This window comes from Salvelinus sp. IW2-2015, linkage group LG18 (assembly GCF_002910315.2).
Source record: "Salvelinus sp. IW2-2015 linkage group LG18, ASM291031v2, whole genome shotgun sequence".
NCBI lineage: Eukaryota > Metazoa > Chordata > Actinopteri > Salmoniformes > Salmonidae > Salvelinus > Salvelinus sp. IW2-2015.
In genome coordinates this window covers 168,421-189,679 of record NC_036858.1, presented here as the reverse complement: position 1 = coordinate 189,679, position 21,259 = coordinate 168,421, and the positions used below count along the sequence as shown (strand labels likewise).

The window sequence follows — 21,259 nt, the reverse complement described above, 5'->3', positions numbered from 1 at the left end:
ACACAGCTGATTCAAATAAACAAAGCTTGATGATGAGTTGGCTATTTGAATCAGCTGTGTAGTGCTAGGGCAAAAACAAAACGTGCATCCAGGGGGTGCCCTCAGACTGAGTTTGGGAAACCTTAGTGGGCTGATGTGTAATTCTCTCTGATTTACACATTTTCTGAATGTAAAGTTGTGTTGCTATCCGTCCTACTATACTTTAACTATCAAAAGTAGTGTAACGACCCTGGGTTTATAAGCACGGATATTGAYTCTGCCGCATGAGCATGCTTTTGGGGGCACAGTCGATAGCGCGCTGGACTTCGGGCTAGAAGGTCGAGGGTTCGAGGCCTRCTCCGTGCCAGTTTCATTACAGCAGGAAGTATCCCTTAACTGTCTAAATATAAAACTGGTAACTAAATCAAGCCATATTATTGAGTTAATATAATCTGTTTTCATTAAATTAGTCTAAACAAAGTATTTAAAATGACAAATTATATTCTAATGTGTCATAATTATATTATAATTGTGTTGACATTTAAGATGAAATAATTGTATAAGATTAAATGTTTGTATGAAATATAATCCTATATTCTTACAATAATTGTTTGATTAATTACCAGCCTCTTTTTTTCACGGTTCCCGAAAGGGCGATATTTCATTGGGGGCGGGAGTAGAGAACCGAGACGTAGATGTTTGGTATCTACGGTAACATGTTTGACATGGTAAAAGATGCAAGATCACCTGATCTGCAGGTTTATTCTTGTGGGTTTTTGGTTGCAAGTTTGTTTTAACACACAGGTGCATGTAATAAATCTCCCGTTAGTAGTGTTTGAAGAAATCTAGAGCTAGCCTGTTGCTGCGTGATAAGTTCTTCCTGTTGGTTGCTTCCTGTTGACTCATGGAATGACATCTTCTGTTGTAGCGTTGCATTGACCAACTGAAGTAGAGAAGAGATTCAGCAACTCTTGGCGGACAATGGAATGAAATAAAAAAAGATTCTTTGTTAAAAGCAAAACGTTTTGGCTTTTGGCCTTTTTTCAACTGGCCAACTCACAGAGCAAGACGAGAACGTCAAATACCGAATTGAGGCTGAATTGAGAATAAAAATAGGACACTTTCTGGATATCTGTCCTCTAATCTCTTCAGACACCTATCCAACATAGCACAACACATTTCGGGAATCCTCAAGGTGTTTCCTATAATCACACAAAATAATGYTATCATATTCACAGGAGGCACGACACACCTATTTGTGTACACSGAGTCACAATCCATATTTTCAGTTTGCATTTGGTAGACTGGGACAGCAGCTTACATAAACTGGGATACCATTATTATAGTCCTAATTGTACCCCAATTCAATACCAGTTTGTGTGATTAGGAAACATCTGAGGATTTCAGAAGTGCATCATGTGTTGGGCTGATATGTTGGATAGATGTCACTCAGAAGACAGAGATGCACTAGTAACAGTACTACAAGAACCAGAGCCCTGCGTAAACTATTCAGAAATAAACCCACCAGGTTTAAGCTGTCCCAGTTTGTGATGTCCCACTCTTTCTGAATTCACTTGTACAAAAACGTAAAATTACATTTCCCCAAAATCAACATACTTCTCGAAGACTACAAAACAGAAGTGTAGAAATACAGAAGCAACAAACTATATTTTTTGATACTCTGAGAAGAAATGTGATTATGCTTATAGGTTGCAACCAACACCTAATATCTCCACAAATGTTTTCCCATTTGAAAAACCCCCCCCTCTCCCTGACAGCATCAAGAATCACCAAATCCCCCCTCTCCCTGACAGCATCAAGAATCACCAAATCCCCCCTCTCCCTGACAGCATCAAGAATCATCAAAACCCTCCTCTCCCTGACAGCATCAAGAATCACCAATTGACATCTCTATAGCTGTACAATTTTATTCCTTTTAGAAACAAAATGTCAATTTCAGTACGTACACATTGCACACAGAATATTTTGTGTTCCTTTTCTTGTAATTTTTCTTAAGCAAGAGAGTTAAGCACTAAGCCTGCATTTACACAGGCAGCCCAATTCTGATCTTTTTCCACTAAATTGGTCTTTTGACCAATCAGATCAGCTCTTTTGCCAATAATTGGGMAAAAGATCAGAATTGGGCTGCCTGTATAAACGCAGCCTTACACACCGTAAATAACCATCTGGTTAGACATTTCATTAGTAGAGATTGCTGGTGGATATATTTATAGGTCTCCGTGTACATTCAGATCGATGATAGAAGGTCCATCCTCTAAAACCTTCCAGAATAAAAGTCTGTTTTATTTCAAATTCAGCAGGACTCGAGCAGAAGAAACTCACTCAAGATAAAAACCGGATTCTCAGAGCAAATTTTGTATAATTCTTAACACTCAAAACATCTTTGAACAACCACTTACTCATTTTGGGTTATTGGCAGAGTTTGCAGCATTGCTAGGACATTATACCGAAGAGAGCTACTGCATAGCATGTTCTCTGTGATCAGAGATCAAACTCCTGTTCATTAACAACACTGTAATGAGCTGGTAAGGGAAAACGAAGACTTCTGCTTTAATGCCAATCACTCAATAGCGCTTTAGTATGGGCATGAAGTAATTGCTGTCCTTGTGCTGTGGCAAGCAATATCTCTGTACACAATACTGTACAAACAGAGCTCTTACATAACACAGGTTTGATGGCTCAAGTCAYGAGACGCAAACACAGTGTGTAAACACTGAGGAAGAGGAGCTTCGTATTGAGCCAGACTAACATACTAAAACGCTAACTTGAAGGGCCGTCACGTAGTCACAATGCTTCAATACTAGACTTGTAGGTGGTCTTCAGGTGTGACTAATACATGRATTTAACATATGGACCACTGAAAAAGGAAAAATACTTTATATTTAAWCTAGACTCAACAAATTAGAGCTTTGGAAGCAAAGAGAAACGTCATTTCCTAATACTGCCTTCTCACAGCACAGGGACTTCAGTTACAGACATCTTTCCAGGACATTGTTTAGAGCATGTGTCAAACTCATTCCACAGAGGGCCGAGTGTCTGCGGGGTTTTCGCTCCTCCCTTGTACTTGATTGATGAATTAAAGTCACTAATTAGTCAATTACTCCCCTCACCTGGGTTGTCTAGGTCAAAATTTAAAAGGAAAAACCAGAAGACATGAGGCCCTCCRTGGAATGAGTTTGACACCCTTGGTTTAGAGACTTGAGGTGTTYCATCACTTCATTTCATCTTATCAGTAGTTGTGATACACACATGTAAAATTGGGACATACTTTTAAAATACATTTGAAAAGCTATTGGGGGTAATACATAACGAAATGGTAATCCAAGGTTTAGCCACTGATCCAGACTAGTAMCAGGGGCTAATGTAAGGTCTAATTCAAATCATAAGAACATACATGCAAAGTTTGGGAACAGGGGGTACTTGGAATAACTCTCAGAGCAGACTGGCTATAGAACAACAAATAATACATACAACCACAAAAATCAATTTTTTTTTTAAAAAGTCAAAAAAATATTAGTACAAAAAAGAAATTGATTTTTTTTTTTTCACACAAAAAAATCACAACAAAGTCAGAATACCCATGCTGATGAATGAAATGTACTAACCTGGCTGAACTCAATGTGGCAGCTGGCTGCAGTGGGGCTCTGATTTTAAAATAGGCCTAACTGGAGCCTTCACAAACAGCCACACTGATGCGTAAACACCTTATATGAAAAGACCCCCCCCAAAAATGAAGAAAATGTATGGCACACACATGTACACTGAACAAAAACATAAAACGCAACATGCAACACATTTCTAACATTTTACTGAGCTGCAGTTCATATAAGGAAATCAGTCAATTGAAATAAATAAATTAGGCCCTAATCTATGGATTTCGCATGACTGGGAATACAGATATGAATCTGTTGGTCTTTAAAAGAAAAAAGGTAGGGGCGTGGATCAGAAAACCAGTCAGTATCTGGTGTGACCACCGAATGTTGTCCAATTCCTCTTCAATGGCCGTGAAAAGTTGTTGGATATTGCCGGGAACTGGAACACGCTGTCGTACACGTCGATCCAGAGCATCCCAAACATGATCAATGGGTGACATGTCTGGCGAGTATGCAGGCCATGGAAGAACTGGGACATCTTCAGCTTCCAGGAATTGTGTACAGATCCTTGCGACATGGGACAGTGCATTATGCTGAAACATGACGGCGGCGGATAAATGGCACGACAATGGGCTTCAGGATCTCGTCACGATATCTCTGTTTATTCAAATTGCCATTGATAAAATGCAAATGTATTCGTTGTCTGTAGCTTATGCCTAACCATACCATAACCCCACTGCCACCATGGGGCACTCTGTTCACAACGTTGATGTCAGCAAACTCATCGCCCACACAACGTCATACACGTTGAGAGGCCAGTCGGATGTACTGCCAAATTCTCTACAACGACGTTGGAGGCGGCTTATGGTAGAGAAATGAACATTCAATTATCTGGAAACAGCTCTGGTGGACAGTCTTGCAGTCGGCATACCAATTGCAAGCTCCCTCAAAACTTGAGACATCTTTGGTGTTGTGTCATGTGACAAAACTGCACATTTTATAGTGGCCTTTTATTGTCCCCAGCACGAGGTGCACTTGTGTAATGATCATGCTGTTTAATCAGCTACTTGATATGCCACATCTGTCAGGTGGATGGATTACCTTGGCAAAAGGAGAAATGCTCACTAACAGGGATGTAAAGAAATTTGTTCAAAATTTGAGAGAAGTAATCCTTTTGTGCGTACGGAAAATTTCTAGGATCTTTTATTTTAGCTCATGAAAAAAATGAAATTAGCTCAACACTAATTATTACTAGATTTATAATTTAACCTTTATTTAACTAGGCAAGTCAGTTAAGGACAAATTGTTATGTACAATGACGGCCTACACCGGCCAAACCCTGACAACGCTGGGCCAATTGTGATACAGCCTGGATGTTGCGTTTATATATTTTTGTTCAGTTTATTTCCACTAAAAACAACACAAAGGCAACACATAGGGTTGAGTTGAGAAGAGGATGGCACCGAGTAGCCAGTAAGTGAACTGCTACCCAGTTTAACAACAGAGTGGCACCTGACAGGATGAGGCAATTAACCAACATGGAGCGAAGGAACGAAAAGGAACGACAGAACATTCTGTGAYGTCATAATGCCAAAGGTTGAGACATTAGATGCAACAGTATTATTCTAACAAAGCAATTTAGAAGTTGATGGATGAAATACATTTATGTTTCTTTTGACTACTTGTTGCTCAGTTAATTTTTTATTTATTTCAAATTTTATTTAACCTTTATTTAACTAGGCAAGTCAGTTAAGAAAAAAAATCTTATTTACAATGACGGCCTACACCGGCCAAACCCGGACAACACTGTTAATGCTTCCGTTTGAAATACCTAGGCCAACAGGTAATACATGCCTTGTGGTGGTCCTTCAATCTTTTAGTTACAAGCACATTCACATTGAATAGTTTTAACTGATGACTAGAACAAGTACTAATAGCAGCTATGGGAATTACTTTGGGGGCCAAAAGAGAGACTTCCTGTCCAAACTGCAGGTAATGGACCCTTTGCACTGGGTGAGGAACTCACAGACACAGGAAGACAAATATCTTAAATCCCTATATAGATTAACTGCTGGCAGTAGTTATGTACCTTTCTTACAACTACAATAGATCAAAAAACACCAAAAAGTCCTTACTAGGCAATTCAAACACAAGGCAATTCTACAGCATGACTGGCTGTAGAGTGTGTGTCATCATGGGCCAGGGTTAGGAGAGGATGAGGCACTTTCTTAGTGAGGAAAGGCAGACTCATCATTCAGCTCTGTAGTGCAGCATCTTCGAAAAACAACCAAAGTACCAAGATCACGACATATCTTGCAAAAGTGACTGTCATCCTAGCAGATCACAGAACTCCATCACTAAAAATAGAGTTTGAGGAGGTTGTGTAACCAATGTTTTTTTTTTGAAAAACACTCCCATCACTGTTAACCATGCTGATAATAAAGCTATGATGATGGGTGTGTGCCACAGGCGAACGGAGAGTGGAGCCTTGGTGTGACACGCTTAATTAAAGGGCCGGCCCATGATGATGATGAAACAGCCTCTTGGTCCCTTCATTTGATACGAATGAAACTAAACCCTTTCCCCCTGTCTGCCATTTTGTTTTTTGTACATAGCTGGACAGAACATAAGCTAATTTTCCTCTATACCTCAGACGTAACTGGACTGTCAACACAAGTCAAATCTCAGCAGGTTTTGGCTTTAGTGCACCCTAGAACTACACAAATAGGTATTTACACACAGTGCTAAAAACAAAACACCGTTTCTGTGATCCTTAGCGTTTACCTGCCACCCAGGGTTCATGACATGTGACATTACATTAGTTATATTAAAACCTCTATTTGAGGGGACTTTAGGGGAGGTTGTGAAAGGATATTTACAGTTAAATTATTAAATGGCTTTTCCCAGTTTTTTCCCAGTTTCTTGTGGTGGCTTCCGTGAAAACCTTTCAGCAGCTTCTATACAGACGACATGGGCATGTCTTCACGGCTCCTCAGACGACATGGCATGTCTCACGGCTCCTCAGACACATGGGCATGTCTTCACGGCTCGTCAGACGACATGGGCATGTCTTCACGGCTCCTCAGACGACATGGGCATGTCTTCACGGCTCCTCAGACGACATGGCATGTCTTCACGGCTCCTTCAGACGACATGGGCATGTCTTCACGGCTCCTCAGACGAACATGGGCATGTCGTTCACGGCTCCTCAGACGACATGGGCATGTCTTCACGGCTCCTCAGACGACATGGGCATGTCTTCACGGCTCCTCAACGACATGGGCATGTCTTCACGCTCCTCAGACGACATGGGCATGTCTTCAGGCTCCTCAGACGACATGGGCATGTCTTCACGGCTCCTCAGACGACATGGGCATGGCTTCACGGCTCCTCAGACGACATGGGCATGTCTTCACGGCTCCTCAGACGACATGGGCATGTCTTCACGGCTCCTCAGACGACATGGGCATGTCTTCACGGCTCCTCAGACGACATGGGCATGTCTTCACGGCTCCTCAGACGAACAGGCATGTCTTCACGGCTCCTCAGACGACATGGGCATGTCTTCACGGCTCCTCAGACGACATGGGCATGTCTTCACGGCTCCTCAGACGACATGGGCATGTCTTTCACGGCTCCTCAGACGACATGGGCATGTCTTCACGGCTCCTCAGACGACCATGGGCATGTCTTCACGGCTCCTCAGACGACATGGGCATGTCTTCACGGCTCCTCAACGACATGGGCATGTCTTCACGGCTCCTCAGACGACATGGGCATGTCTTCACGGCTCCTCAGACGACATGGGCATGTCTTCACGGCTCCTCAGACGACATGGGCATGTCTTCACGGCTCTCAGACGACATGGGCATGTCTTCACGGCTCCTCAGACGACATGGGCAGTCTTCACGGCTCCCAGACGACATGGCATGTCTTCACGGCTCCTCAGACGTCTTCAACCAGCTCCATAATGCCCCAACCGCTCCAAAATAGCCCTACAGAAAACATACAACGTGGTAAAYATAGTATTATTACGACTACTCAAATACAGTACGAGTACTATTGCAATACTCATGAATGGAATCAAGGAAATTGATTATGGAATCTGGGAGCTATGGAGTAGAGTTGACAGCTTTGTTAACATCCAGTCTGACAGAATCTCTTAAGTCCAACTCAAATCAAGTGTTGTACCTCGTGTTCTAAGAACAAGGCCTTCAGTTGTCCGTTGGACCAGAAGTCCATGGCGTAGGCCAGCAGCTTAGTAGACACGGTGTTGATCCGTAAGAAATTTCCAACAAACACAACTCTCTCGATTTTCTGAAAGCGAAAAGATCATGGTRGTAAAATAGTTCACGTATCCAATTCATTCGTTTTCCACCAAGAAGCCCATTATAAAACCAATAATCCTGCAAAACACAGATTAACAGTTCTGAATCATAACAACAGGAACGGTCAACATTTTAACAACATGTTTTCTTTGAGATGATTCAAGTTATTTTGACAAACTGATATTACAAAACACAYAGAGAAGTACACTCACGTAATACTGCAGCAACATTGCAAGGAAAATACTCATTATGACCACAAGGTGGAGCTAAAAGACAGGAGTCCGCTGTATGTCATCGGCCCTGTACTCAATGTGAATCAATTTACAAAACGCCAGAGCTGAGAAGTCAGATGGACCTTGAAATGCTACATACAGTATATCTGTATCTGTACTGCTGTGTCCCTGTAGAACTAAGCTGCCTTATACTGATTGTCCTGTCTGTACTATCAGTGACGCTAAAAACAAGTTCCTATCAACCATTGTTGTTTGGCAATGAACTATTCTATAGTTCCTGCTTTGGGAAACCGTCTACGGGCCAGTTGRTGGCGGTGATCTGTGCTCTTTGATAGCCCTGTACAATGCTGCTTGATCCCCATGCCACAAGGCAACACTGTGAAGAAGCTGAGCGCATACAGAAAACCACCCAAATGACTAATATATGTGGTTAATATATGTGGTTGCTCTGGGTTAAGAGTTTCTGCTAATTGTACTAAACATGGAAATTCAAATAATCCCTTTAGACAACTACTTCTCGTGAAAACATACACTACATGACCAAAAGTATGTGGACACCTGCTCGTCGAACATCTCATTCCAAAACCATGGGCATTAATATGGAGTTGGTCCCCCCTTTGCTGCTATAACAGCCTCCACTCTTCTGGGAAGGCTTCCCACTAGTTGTTGGAACATTGCTGTGGGGACTTGCTTGCATTCAGCCACAAGAACATTAGTGAGGTTGGGCAGTGATGTTGGGCGATTAGGCCTTGCTCGCAGTCGGCGTTCCCAATTCATCCCAAAGGTGTCTTGACAAACCATTTCTGTATGGAGCTCGCTTTGTGCACGGGGACATTGTCATGCTGAAACAGGAAAAGGCCTTCCCCAAACCGTTGCCAGAAAGTTGGAAGCACAGAATCATCTAGAATGTCATTGTATGCTGTAGCGTTCAGAATTCCCTTCACTGGATCTAAGGGGCCTAACCTGAACCATGAAAAACAGACCCAGACCATTATTCCTCCTCCACCAACCTTTACAGTTGGCACTATATGCCAAACCCAGATTCGTTCGTCTGACTGCCAGATGATGAAGCATGAWTCATTACTCYAGAGAACACGTTTCCACTGCTCCAGAGACCAATAGCGGTGAGCTTCACACCACAGCAGCCGACGCTTGGTATTGCGCATGATGATCTTAGGCTTGTGTGCAGCTGCTCGGCCATGGAAACCYRTTTCATGAAGCTCCCGACTAACAGTTAATGTGCTGACGTTGCTTCCAGAGGCAGTTTTGAACTCAATAGTGAGTGTTGCAACCGAGGACAGACGATTTTCACATGCTACTACGAGCTTCAGCACTCGGCGGTCCCGTTCTGTGAGCTTGTGTGGCCTACCACTTCGGGGCTGAGCCGTTGTTGCTCTTAGACGTTTCCACTTCATCAATAACAGCACTTACAGTTGACTGGGGAGCTCTAGCAGGGCAGAAATTTGACAAACTGACTTGTTGGAAAGGTGGCATCCTATGACAGTGCCAGGTTGAAAGTCACTGAGCTCCTTAGTAAGGCCATTCTACTGCTAATGTTTGTCTATGGAGATTGCATGACTGTGTGGTCAATTTTATACACATGTCAACAACGGGTGTGGCTGAAATAGCCAAATCCACTCATTTGAAGGCGTGTCCACATACTTTTTTATATATATATAGTGTAAATGAGTGAATTAATGTTAATATGTAATTATGCAAACTGTATGGAGAATGCGTGCCTGGTTACCTCGTTGACGGCACACATGCGTGCGATGGAGCCTATGTTATTGGTGATGGTAACCAGCATAGCCCGGGCCAGGTCCTCTTTGCTGATGGAGTCTCGTTTCTCTTTGCTCATCATGTGGCCAAAGCTGTATGTTAAAAGGTCACCCCAGAACAGAAAAACAACAGAAGAATCAGAAAGGAAGCTCTTGTTTAAAAAAAAAGGTGCTTACATGAAAAATCGACAAAAAATGTATTTAATTTAAACAATACCAATTAGGGTTGCACAAGTGGAGGATTCCCAGAATCAGGAGGGAATAAGCAGCAAATCTGTAATTCTCTGACCAGGATTTCTAGAAAACCAGGGAATTTATTGGTAGTTCCAGGAATTTTGCAACCCTAATACCAAATAAGATTGTTGTGTTAAAAATTGAAGGGAATTGAACATCTACCATAAGGCCGAGGCCGGTGATAAAGATCACTTCTGGGACAAGGACACTGATGTGTTACTGCACCAACAGGTAACTGCCAAAATAAAGGAAACACCAACATAAAGTTTCTGAATAGGGTGTTGGGCCTCCACAAGACAGAACATCTTCAAAGCACCTCGGCATAGATTCTACAAATGTCTGAAACTCTATTGCAGGGATGCAACGCCATTCTTCCACCAGAAATTCCATAATTTGGTGTTTTGTTGATGGTGGTGGAAAACGCTGGTCTCAGGCGCCGCTCCAGAAGTGTTCAATTGGGTTGAGATCTGGTGACTGAGACGGCCATGGCATATGGTTTACATCGTTTTTTTTCATGCGCAACAAACCATTCAGTGACCACTCGTGCCCCGTGGATTGTCATCCTATGAGGGCATAACCATGGTAGCCAAAATAATGGCCAGCCCAGCATTGTTACACATGACCCCTAAGCATGATGGTATTTAAATTGTTTAATCTCGGGAATCACAGCTGTGTGGAAGCACCTGCTTTCAATACACCGATCCCTCATTTACTCAAGTGTGTCCATTGTTTTGGCAGTTACCTGTACATTGCGCCTTATATCTGTGTACCTGCTTTWACAGTTCATTAACTACCGTAATAAACCACTTAATACTGGGTAACCATTGGTAATTAATTACACTGAGATTTGTCACATACTGAATTATTACCAAGAATTCATTCAGGATTAGTTGCAGGATTACTGTACTATTGTGGCTGTATGTAGCAGCACCTTTTTTCATCGGAGCTCTTCGGTACCAGTGCTCCATTAGAAAATACCCCTGCATTTCTAAGAAACAAGAATTTAAATACCCCAAAATAAGTATATATTTCAAAAAAAACAATCTCAGTATGGCATATTTTCAGAATGAGCTCTTTGAAAATTATATTACAAAGKGTGTTTCATGTGCCATCCTCTTACGAATAAAAGCCTACATAATTCCACATAAATGTGAAGGCATGACTGGCCGGTTTATCGTGGTAGATATAGCATAATGTTCATCATCATAATTATGTTAATAATGATGATATAATGGTACATATCAGGGTTGGGGTCAATTACATATCAATCCCATTTAAATTCAGAAAGTAAACCAAATTCCAATACCACATTTTCCTCATTGAAGCATTGAAGAGAAGTGGAATTTCAGTGTATTACCTGAATTTACTGGAATTTAAATGGAATTAACCCCAACATATATCATCATAGTAGATATGTATATATATATAATCATGGTAGATATAAATGGTATACACACTCAGTGGCTAGTACCGGGTCGGACCTCCTTTGCCTCCAAGACCAGACAATTCTTCTGGGCATTGAAACATTGCACAAATGGTATCAATGGATCTTACGTAATGGAATGACTTCATGCCTGTCTGCCTGCTTTATATATACACTCAGTGAGCAGTTTATTAGATACACCACCCCGTTCATGACAATGGTYCACTCCTACAGRCAGACAGGCATCAAGGCATTCAGTTACTGTTCRAYTGRACRTTAGAATGGGGAAAAACCAGTGAACTAAGCGGTTGAGCGTGGTACGATAGTCACGTGACGGTTCCAGTATCTCAGAAACGGACGGCATCCTGGGCTTTTCACGCACAACGTGTCTAGGGTTTCCTGAGAATGATGCGACAAACAAAAAASATCCAGTCAGTAGCAGTCCTGTGGGTGAAAACAGCTCGTTGGTGAGAAGAATGGCAAGAATCATGTAAGCTAACAGGCGGGCCACAAACAAACAGGTAAATAACGGCGCAGTACAACAGTGGTGTGCAAAACGGCATTTCGGGAACGCACAACTTGTCAGTCCTTGTCACAGATGGGCTACTGCAGCAGACGACCACACCAGGTTGCACTCCTATTGGCTAAAAACAAGAAGAAGAAGTGGCTCCAGTGGGCACGTGATCACCAACACTGGACAACTGGAGGAGTGGAAAAACAAATCGCCTGATCCGCTGAATCCCGGTTCCTGTTGCGTCATGCTGATGGCAGAGTCAGTATTTGGCGTAAGCAGCGTGAGTCCATGGACCCAGCCTGACTGGTGTCAACGGTACAGGCTGGTGGCAGTGGTGTAATGGTGTGAGGAATGTTTTCCTGGCACAAGTTAGGTCCCTTGATACCAATTGAGCAACGTTTGAACGYCATAGTGTATCTGAACATTGTTTCTGACCAGCTGTAGCCGTTCATGGCTACAGRAGGATCCAACCCGGTACTAGATGGGTGTACCTAATAAACTGGCCACARAGTGTATATTAAGTGGTAGATATAGCTCATCATTCACGGAGTGTAAAAAAACATTAGGAACTCCTTCCTAATATTGAGTTGCACCTCTCCCTTTTGCCCTCAGAACAGCCTCAATACACCAGGACATGGACTCTACAAGGTGTTGAAAGCGTTCCACAGGGATGCTGGCCCATGTGGACTCCACTGCTTCCCACAGTTGTGTCAAGTTGGCTGGATGTCCTTTGGGTGGTGGACCATTCTTGATAAACACAGGAAACTGATGAACATGAAAAACGAGGCAGCGTTAAAGCTCTTGACACGAACCAGTGCGACTGGCACCTACTACCATACCACTTACATGTTTTACCTTGCCCATTAACCTCTGAATGGTAGACATACATAATCCATGTCTCAATGGTCTTAAAACGGAACAATCTTTCTTAAAACCGTCTCCTCTCCTTCAGCTACACTGATGAAGTGGATTTAACAAGTACACATCAATAAGGTATCATAGCGTTCACCTGGATTCACCTGGTCAGTCTGTTATGGAAAGAGCAGGTGTTCTTAATGTTTTGTACACTCAGTGTATATTATCATGGTAGATAGAATGGTATATATATTATCATGGTATATCCAGTATAATGCCCCAGTACTGAGTGGTCCTTTGCTCACCTTGAGGCCACAGCAGATCCTTGGAGGCTGAARCGCTCATAGTCTCCTCCGTAGATATCCTTCACCAGCTTGTCCACATTGCTGCTGTCCCCTCTGCTAGCCATATCCAGCGCCTCTTCAAACGTCTCACACCCCGTCAGCAAGCAGCACAGGCCCAGGAACGTACCCCCACCAAGACTGAGAGGAGGACACAGAGAAGGGATTAGGCCCAGGAACGTACCCCCACCAAGATTGAGAGGAGGACACAGAAAAGGGATTAGGCCCAGGAACGTACCCCCACCAAGACAGAGAGGAGGTCACAGAGAAAGGATTAAGCCCAGAAACGTACCCCCACCCAGACAGAGAGGAGGTCACAGAAAAGGGATTAGGCCCAGGAACGTACCCCCACCCAGACAGAGAGGAGGACACAGAGAAGAGATTGTTGAAACAGAGCCAAGAAAGGGAGAGGAGAGGCAGCTTCAAGGAAACTGAATGGACCATAGAGATCGTATTAAATGAAGTATTCTGATTTCTTATTCTATGGAAAAGACTCTCCAGCAAAAGCCTCAGGACCAGGAAGTATTTTTCCACTCAAGGTTGAAACCTAACCTGAGACATGCACATTATACTTGAATGCATTGACATGAATGGGAAATGTGTGACATTTTGTAGTTACACCCATGTGTGCTTAAAGTTAGGGTTTCATCCCTTATGCTGGGGAAGGGTCATTGAAAGGGGTCCTAAATTAATTTACAGCAGAGGCCTAAAAAGAAGTCTCTTCTCAGCCTGAGACAGGGAGAGTTAGTGGAGGTAGGCAGAACAGGTCCCATAAGCTGACCCCAAGGCCACCAGGAACGGTCACAAGGCCTCAGGAACGGTCACAAGGCCTCAGGAACGGTCACAAGGCCACCAGGAACTGTCACAAGGCCTCAGGAACGGTCACAAGGCCACCAGGAACTGTCACAATGACCTGGGTCGGCTCTCCTTGGTTACCCAAACACTTTTACCAATCCAGCCAAGTTATCCTTCTTTAAAAGAGCTACAGTGCCTTCAGAAATGATTGTCCACATGTCGTGTTACAGCCTGAATTTAAAATGGATTCAATTGAGATTTTTTTCATCACTGGCCTACACACAATACCCCATAATGTCAAAGTGGAATTCATTACAAATTAAAAGCTGAAATGTCTTGAGTCAATAAGTATTCAACCCCTAAAGTTATGGAAAGCCTTAATAAGTTCAGGAGTAAAAATGTGCTTAACAAGTCACATAATAAGTTGCATGGACTCTGAATACACGTTGTATATTCAGATCCACAGAACCAGACGCGCAGCTTGTGAACAGGCTTGGCAGGCAACTGTTTGGGGCCCCAGGCCGTTAGGGAGCTCCTGAGGGCTGACAAACTTTACTCCACAGCAATGTATCAAAATGTGGCAACCACAGTGACCGCAACCCGCTCCCCATTAAACAACCAATGGACGATTTGCAATGACATCTCATGAGGAAACCTCCCTAAAGGGGCCCCATGAAGAAACTAAAAACAAATATTCTCTCAGCTCCAACTTGACAATGGAGAGAAGCACATTTGAAGAGTCACCGCCGTCTTTCAAATCCACTGTGTGGGAACATTTTGGATTCAGCGTTACAATACGACGACGAGGGTAAGAAGACCGTAAACAAACAAAGTACAGTCTGCAAGCGTTACTTTGCCACTGTCGGCTACTCGAGTGGAAACACTTCTAACATGTCATTTACGTGGCCCTCACCCGGCCGTATCCCTTGCAGGTGGAGCTGGAACTGGAGCAAGGAGAGTCCACTCGTTAGCSAAAACACAACAATCTCTCCCTGCTGCCTTCCATCAACAATTTGCTACAAATTCAGAAAAACATAAAGAAATAATCGAAAGCAGTGGGAGTATACATAGCCAAAGATTTGCAGCCCTGTTCGGTGGTGACTGACTCGGGATTTCGTCACTTGATGAAAAAAATTTGAACCGGGTTACAATGTCCCCTCCCGCACATAATTCAGMRGCAAAGTAATTCCCAAACTCTATGAAACATCACAGAGAGACATTGAAAAGGAATTGACACAGACACCCTATCTAGCGCTCTCCACTGATAGTTGGACCTCCAGAGCAACTCAAAGCTACCTCACTGTGACGGTTCACTATGTACTGGAAGTCTACCTCTTGTTCACTATGTTACGGTGTCACTATGTAGTGGAAGCTACCTCTGACGGTTCACTATGTAGTGGGAAGCTACCTCTCTGCTGACGGTTCACTATGTACTGGAAGCTACCTCTCTGTGACGGTTCACTATGTACTGGAAGCTACCTCTCTGTGACGTTTCACTATGTTCTGAAGCTACCTCTCTGTACGGTTTCACTTGTACTGGAAGCTACCTCTCTGTGAACGGTTCATATGTACTGGAAGCATACTCTCTCTTGTGACGTTCACTATGTACTGGAAGCTACTCTCTGTGACGGTTCACTATGTATGGGAAGCTACCTCTTGACGGTTCACTATGTTCTGGAAGCTACTCTCTGACGGTTCACTATGTACTGGAAGCTACCTCTTCTTGACGGTTCACTATGTACTGGAGCTACTCTCTTCTTGACGGTTCACTATGTACTGGAAGCTACTCTCTCTGTGACGGTTCACTATGTTACTGGAAGCTACCTCTCTGGACGGTTCACTATGTACATGGAAGCTACCTCCTGTGACGGTTCACTATGTACTGGAAGCTACCTCTCTTGACGGTTCACTATGTACTGGAAGCTACCTCTCTGTGACGGTTCACTATGTACTGGAAGCTACCTCTCTGTGACGGTTCACTTATGTACTGGAAGCTACCTCTCTGACGGTTTCACTATGTACTGGAAGCTACCTCTCTGTTGACGGTTCCTATGTTACTGGAAGCTACCTCTACTGCGTTCGGCTTCTATGTACTGGAAGCTACCTCTCTGACGGTTCTGCCTTATGTACTGGAAGCTACCTCTCTTGACGGTTCACTATGTACTGGAAGCTACCCCACTGTGACGGTTCACTATGTACTGGAAGCTACCTCTCTTGTTATCGGTTCACTATGTACTGGAAGCTACCTCTCTGTGACGTTTCACTATGTACTGTAAGCTACCTCTCTGTGACGGGTTCACTATGTTACTGGAGAAGCTACCTCACTGTTAGACGGTTCACTATGTACTGGAAGCTACCTCTCTGTGACGGTTCACTATGTACTGGAAGCTACCTCTCTGTGAGCGTTCACTATTGTTACTGTGAAGCTACCTCACTTTGTTGACTGGTTCACTATGTGTACTGGAAGCTACCTCTCTGACGGTTCACTTTATTGTACTTGGTATAGCATACCTTCACTGTGACGGTTCACTATGTACTGGAAGCTACTCTCTTCTGACGGTTCACTATGTACTGAAGCTACCTCTCTGTGTTACGGTTTTCATCTATTTGTCTGGAAGCTACCTCTTGTGACGGTTTCACTATGTACTGGATAGCTATCCTTCTCTTGACGGTTTCCTTAGTTCTTGTGAAGCTACCTCTCTGTTTGACTGGGTTCGCGTTATGTAGTGGAAGCTACCTCTCTGTGATTGTTCGCTTATTGTATCTGTGAGCTACCTCACTGATCGGTTCTAACTATGTACTGGAAGCTTTTTATCTCTCCTTGGTGATCGTGGTCATCTTTGTACTAGCGTATATGATACCTTCTCGTGGACGGTTGTCACTATGTACTGGAAGCTACCTCTCTGTGACGGTTCACTATGTAGTGGAAGCTACCTCTCTCTGACGGTTCACTATGTACTGGATTGGGAGATGAAGAGCTGTGTTGCAAACTCGTCCTCTGTATGCGAGTCATACAAGCGCACACTTTTCTTAAATATAAAGACACCGAAACCGTACCGTGGYCCACAAACCATGATACATACCGAACCGTGGGCCCACTGTACCGTTGCATCCCTAATCAATAGACCCAGTCAATACAAAGATACAGGCATCCTTTCTAACTCAGTTGCCGGAGAGGAAGGAAACCGCTCATGGATTTCACCATGAGGCCAATGGTGACTTTAATAAACAGTTACAGAGTTTAATGGCTGTGATAGGAGAAAACTGAGGATGGATCAACAACATTGTACCTACTCCACAATATTAACCTAAATGAAAGAGTGAAAAGAAAGAAACCTGTTCAGAGTACAAATATTCAAAAAAATGCATCCTATTTGCAACAAGGCACTAAAGTAATACTGCAAGAAAATGTGTAAAAGCAACTAACTTTTTGTCCTGAATACAAAGTGTTATGTTTGGGGCAAATCCAAAAAAACACATTACCGTGTACCACTTTCCATAGTGGTGGTTGCATCATGTTATGGGTATGCTCATAATCGGACTGGGGAGTTTTTCAGGATAAAAKAAATGAACGGAATGGAGCTAAGCATAGGCTAAATCACAGAGGAAAACCTGGTTCAGTGTGCTTTCCACCAGACATTGGGAGATTAATTCACATTTCAGCAGGAAAATAACCTAAAACACAAGGCCAAATCTACAAGATGACAGTAAATGGTCCTGAGCGTCCGAGTTACAGTATTGACTTAAATCTGCTTGAAAATCTATGGCAAGACCTGAAAATGGTTGTCTAGCAATGATCAACAACCAATTTGAAAGCGCTTAAAGAATTTTGAAAAGAAAAATGGGCAATGTTGCACAACCCAGGTGTGGAAAGCTCTTAGAGACTTACCCAGATAGACTCACAGCTGTAGTCGCTGCAATAAGGTGCTTCTACAAAGTATTGACTCAGGGGTGTATAATACGTATGTAAATTAGATATATCTGTATTTCATTATTATTATTTTTTTTAAATGTGCTAACATTTTTAAAACATGTTTTCACTTAGTCATTATGGGATATTGTGTGTAGATGGGTGAGATTACAAAAAYATATTTAATCCATTTTGAATACAGGCTGTAACAAAATGTGGAATAAGTCAAGGCGTCTGGATACTTTCATAAGGCGTTTTAACTGAAAGCTAAAAAATCCCATTGAAAATCTGTGGAAAGACTTGAAGATTGCTGTTCACACCCGCTCCCCAKCTAACTTAACAGAGCTTGATAAAATCTGCAAGGAAGAATGGGAGAAAATACCCAAATCCAGATGTGCAAAGCTGATACAGACATACCTAAGCTGTTTCAAAGCTGATACAGACATACCTAAGCTGACTCAAAGCTGATGCAGACATACCTAAGCTGACTCAAAGCTGATGCAGACATACCTAAGCTGACTCAAAGCTGATACAGACATACCTAAGCTGACTCAAAGCTGATRCAGACATACCTAAGCTGACTCAAAGCTGATRCAGACATACCTAAGCTGACTCAAAGCTGATGCAGACATACCTAAGCTGACTCAAAGCTGATGCAGACATACCTAAGCTGACTCAAAGCTGATACAGACATACCTAAGTTGACTCAAAGTATTGACTCAGGGGTGTGAATACTCTGTATTTCATTTTCAATAAATTATCCTAAAGAAAATTCTAAAAACTTGTTTTCACTGTTATTATGCGGTATTTGTGTGTAGATGGGCAAGGCTGTAACACAACAAAACGTGGAATAAGTCAAGGGGTATGAATATTATCTGTAGGCACTGTAAATACCAGCATGAGCTCTGGTTCACCCCAGTGCCGTTTTCTATTTAGAGACGTTCCAAGGTTGAACTGGTGTAAATATAGACTGTCCTTGTGCAACGAGCAGACAGACAGTACCTACTGTCTGGGGAACAAGGTGCACATAAAGCACTTCGTATTCTGACGTAGACGTTGTTCAACCTGGCTTGCTAATAACAATAAAGTAGTCTAACTATTATTCAACTACAAAAAAAAGAAGCTTAAGACGAATGACGCACAGCAGTGGTAAATTATTGCTTTTCTCTGTAATCTCTGTTGATGATTCTCTCTTCTTATGAAGATTTTACAGTTCCTTTCTGTGCAATGACACCCGCCATGCTTTAAAACTCTTTATTTGGGTCATTCACCTGGGAAAACCCAGTTCACTGCTGATAAATAACATTGATTTTGAATTGGCACTGGTGAACAGCACTGTCCTTAATAGCCTAAACATTTCATATTTTAAACACTACCATAAATGCTGACCTTCAAGGCTTTTAAAAATGTCACATATAATCCCTGTCCGTTTTTTGCTCTGTGCTTTACCTGGTACCGGTGACCCGTTTGTAGTCATCTTTGGAGTACACAGCCAGGATGCTAACCCCAGATCCAATGTTGACCAGCAGCATAGGGAACGGGTCGGCCAGACTGCACGGTGTCTTCACACTGTTCTGGGTGTCTGACGGGTTCTCCAAGTAGTAACACTGAGGGTGGCCGTTGAAGCTCACGGAGTCCACATAGAGTAGGCCATGAATCAGACAGTCAAGCTCATCCAGCTTCAACAGCTCTAAATCAGCCATCTGTAGAGGGGGAGGAGGTGGGAATATGGTAGGGAGAGTGAAAGAAAGACAGAAAGTGGTGTGAGGCAAATCATGCAGAGTAAAATCTCAGCATGTGCATAAAGCAAACAGCAGTCAGGGTTAATGACTGGTTATATAACAAAGCAGGTCTGGGGCCACAGAGAAGCACAGTGAACCACAGTGAAGTTTATGACAGCACACCATGTTTCTGCAACACTGGTACAGTAAAGCACAGGGCTCAAAAAGTCCAGAGCCCACTGTTTTAAACTAACGTATTGACACTCTCCTTCCCCACTTACCGGCCTCCGTGTCACAGAGGAGAGAGGACAGAGAAGTCGAGGACGGTCTTTTGCCCAAAAGGAGATTCTCCCGATCACTCACCGTTCTGAAGTCATTCTCAAACTTGTAGGCCCCTCCGCCAGTGGCGCAGAGCGTGGTGTGAAGGCTGGAGAAGTTCTTGTCGCTTCCCATCTGGATGAAGCGGTGCATGGCCTGCGTGGGGAAACGGATGAAGTGCAGGTTGCCCGTCCGGCCACACATGGTCAGGTTCTTCAGTTCCAGGTGGACGTCTCGGACACCCGTCTTCCCGTACGCCGTGTTGGAGGTCAAGTAGCGGCGGATGCTCTTCAGGTTTTCCACTTCTTCCTGTTCCTCCTCCGCCGTGATGTCCTTAGGCTCGAAGTAGACCAGCTTCACCAGAGTACCGCCGATGTCCATCCCGAACCAGGGGAAGGCTGTCAAGGCAAAGCGTGAGATACATAAATCATTGAAGGTGTTATTACCGCGTCGTTTCCCCTGTTGTTTCAGCAAACTGAAGTGTTACTAAGAGTCAAAGCATCAACCCAGTCATCAGCAAATAACCCGTCTGTCTGCATTTAAAATGTCAGCTAAAATACCACGCATAATAGGAAACTGTTGTCATAGGATTACACTTGAGATTTCCATCCAATGATACTCTCACAAGGAAGCTGTGACCCGGCCTATTTCACAGGTCAGACGGCCATGTGACTGATGTGAACTAGTTCTGCATAAGAGAGAGAAGATTTCCTTGTTCCTGGCAAGTCCAGTCATGGTGGTGGAATGGGTCCAATATCTGTCTTCTTAGGTTAGCCTTAGATCTATCATCAATATTAGCTTTACTGTGACAAAGGCCCTAGGGTATAGATAGGCCCAGGTTTGCGGCAATTGTCCATGTACTTCGTTGGAAAGCAAGACAGCGACAGTATTTTTTCATTTTGCCTCTACATTGTGTCCCATCATCTTATTTGAGATATTTCAGTGRCTGGTGGTGCCATTTTAAGTAGGTTATTTGTGTCCGCTTACGCATGCAGACCAGGCAGATAGGTGGAGTAAATGTTTGATTTTTTAAAACACATGTAGCCTACCCAGCCACTGTAGGCTAAATCCACAGCTACAACAGAGCTCAAGTTTCCATGGAAACCTTAATTCAAGATTAATATTTTCTAGTTTGCCTGAAGCGGCGGTGTTTTTCTTTTGGGGGACATGAGGCACACCCCCCGACCTTTGCGCCACCACCAGACAGCTCCCAGCC

At 43.3% G+C, this 21,259-nt stretch overlaps 1 protein-coding gene across 3 annotated transcripts in view; it reads right to left on the bottom strand.

The window, feature by feature from the left end:
• Positions 1–7,519: 7,519 nt before the first annotated feature.
• The window catches only part of LOC111978261 (pantothenate kinase 3), a 38,234-nt gene continuing 24,494 nt past the window's right edge, over positions 7,520–21,259 (bottom strand). For 2 of the 3 annotated variants that reach the window (XM_024008216.3, XM_024008218.3), the window contains exons 2-8: positions 20,089–20,441; positions 19,454–19,707; positions 13,264–13,440; positions 11,098–11,154; positions 9,902–10,025; positions 7,785–7,910; positions 7,520–7,588 (exon numbers count right to left, since the gene is read on the bottom strand). In XM_024008216.3, the coding sequence (XP_023863984.1) occupies positions 7,529–7,588; positions 7,785–7,910; positions 9,902–10,025; positions 11,098–11,154; positions 13,264–13,440; positions 19,454–19,707; positions 20,089–20,441 (1,151 nt within the window). In that variant the 3' untranslated portion in view covers positions 7,520–7,528. The remainder of the gene's footprint in view (positions 7,589–7,784; positions 7,911–9,901; positions 10,026–11,097; positions 11,155–13,263; positions 13,441–19,453; positions 19,708–20,088; positions 20,442–21,259) is intronic. The other variant, XM_024008217.3, reaches the window with a different exon arrangement.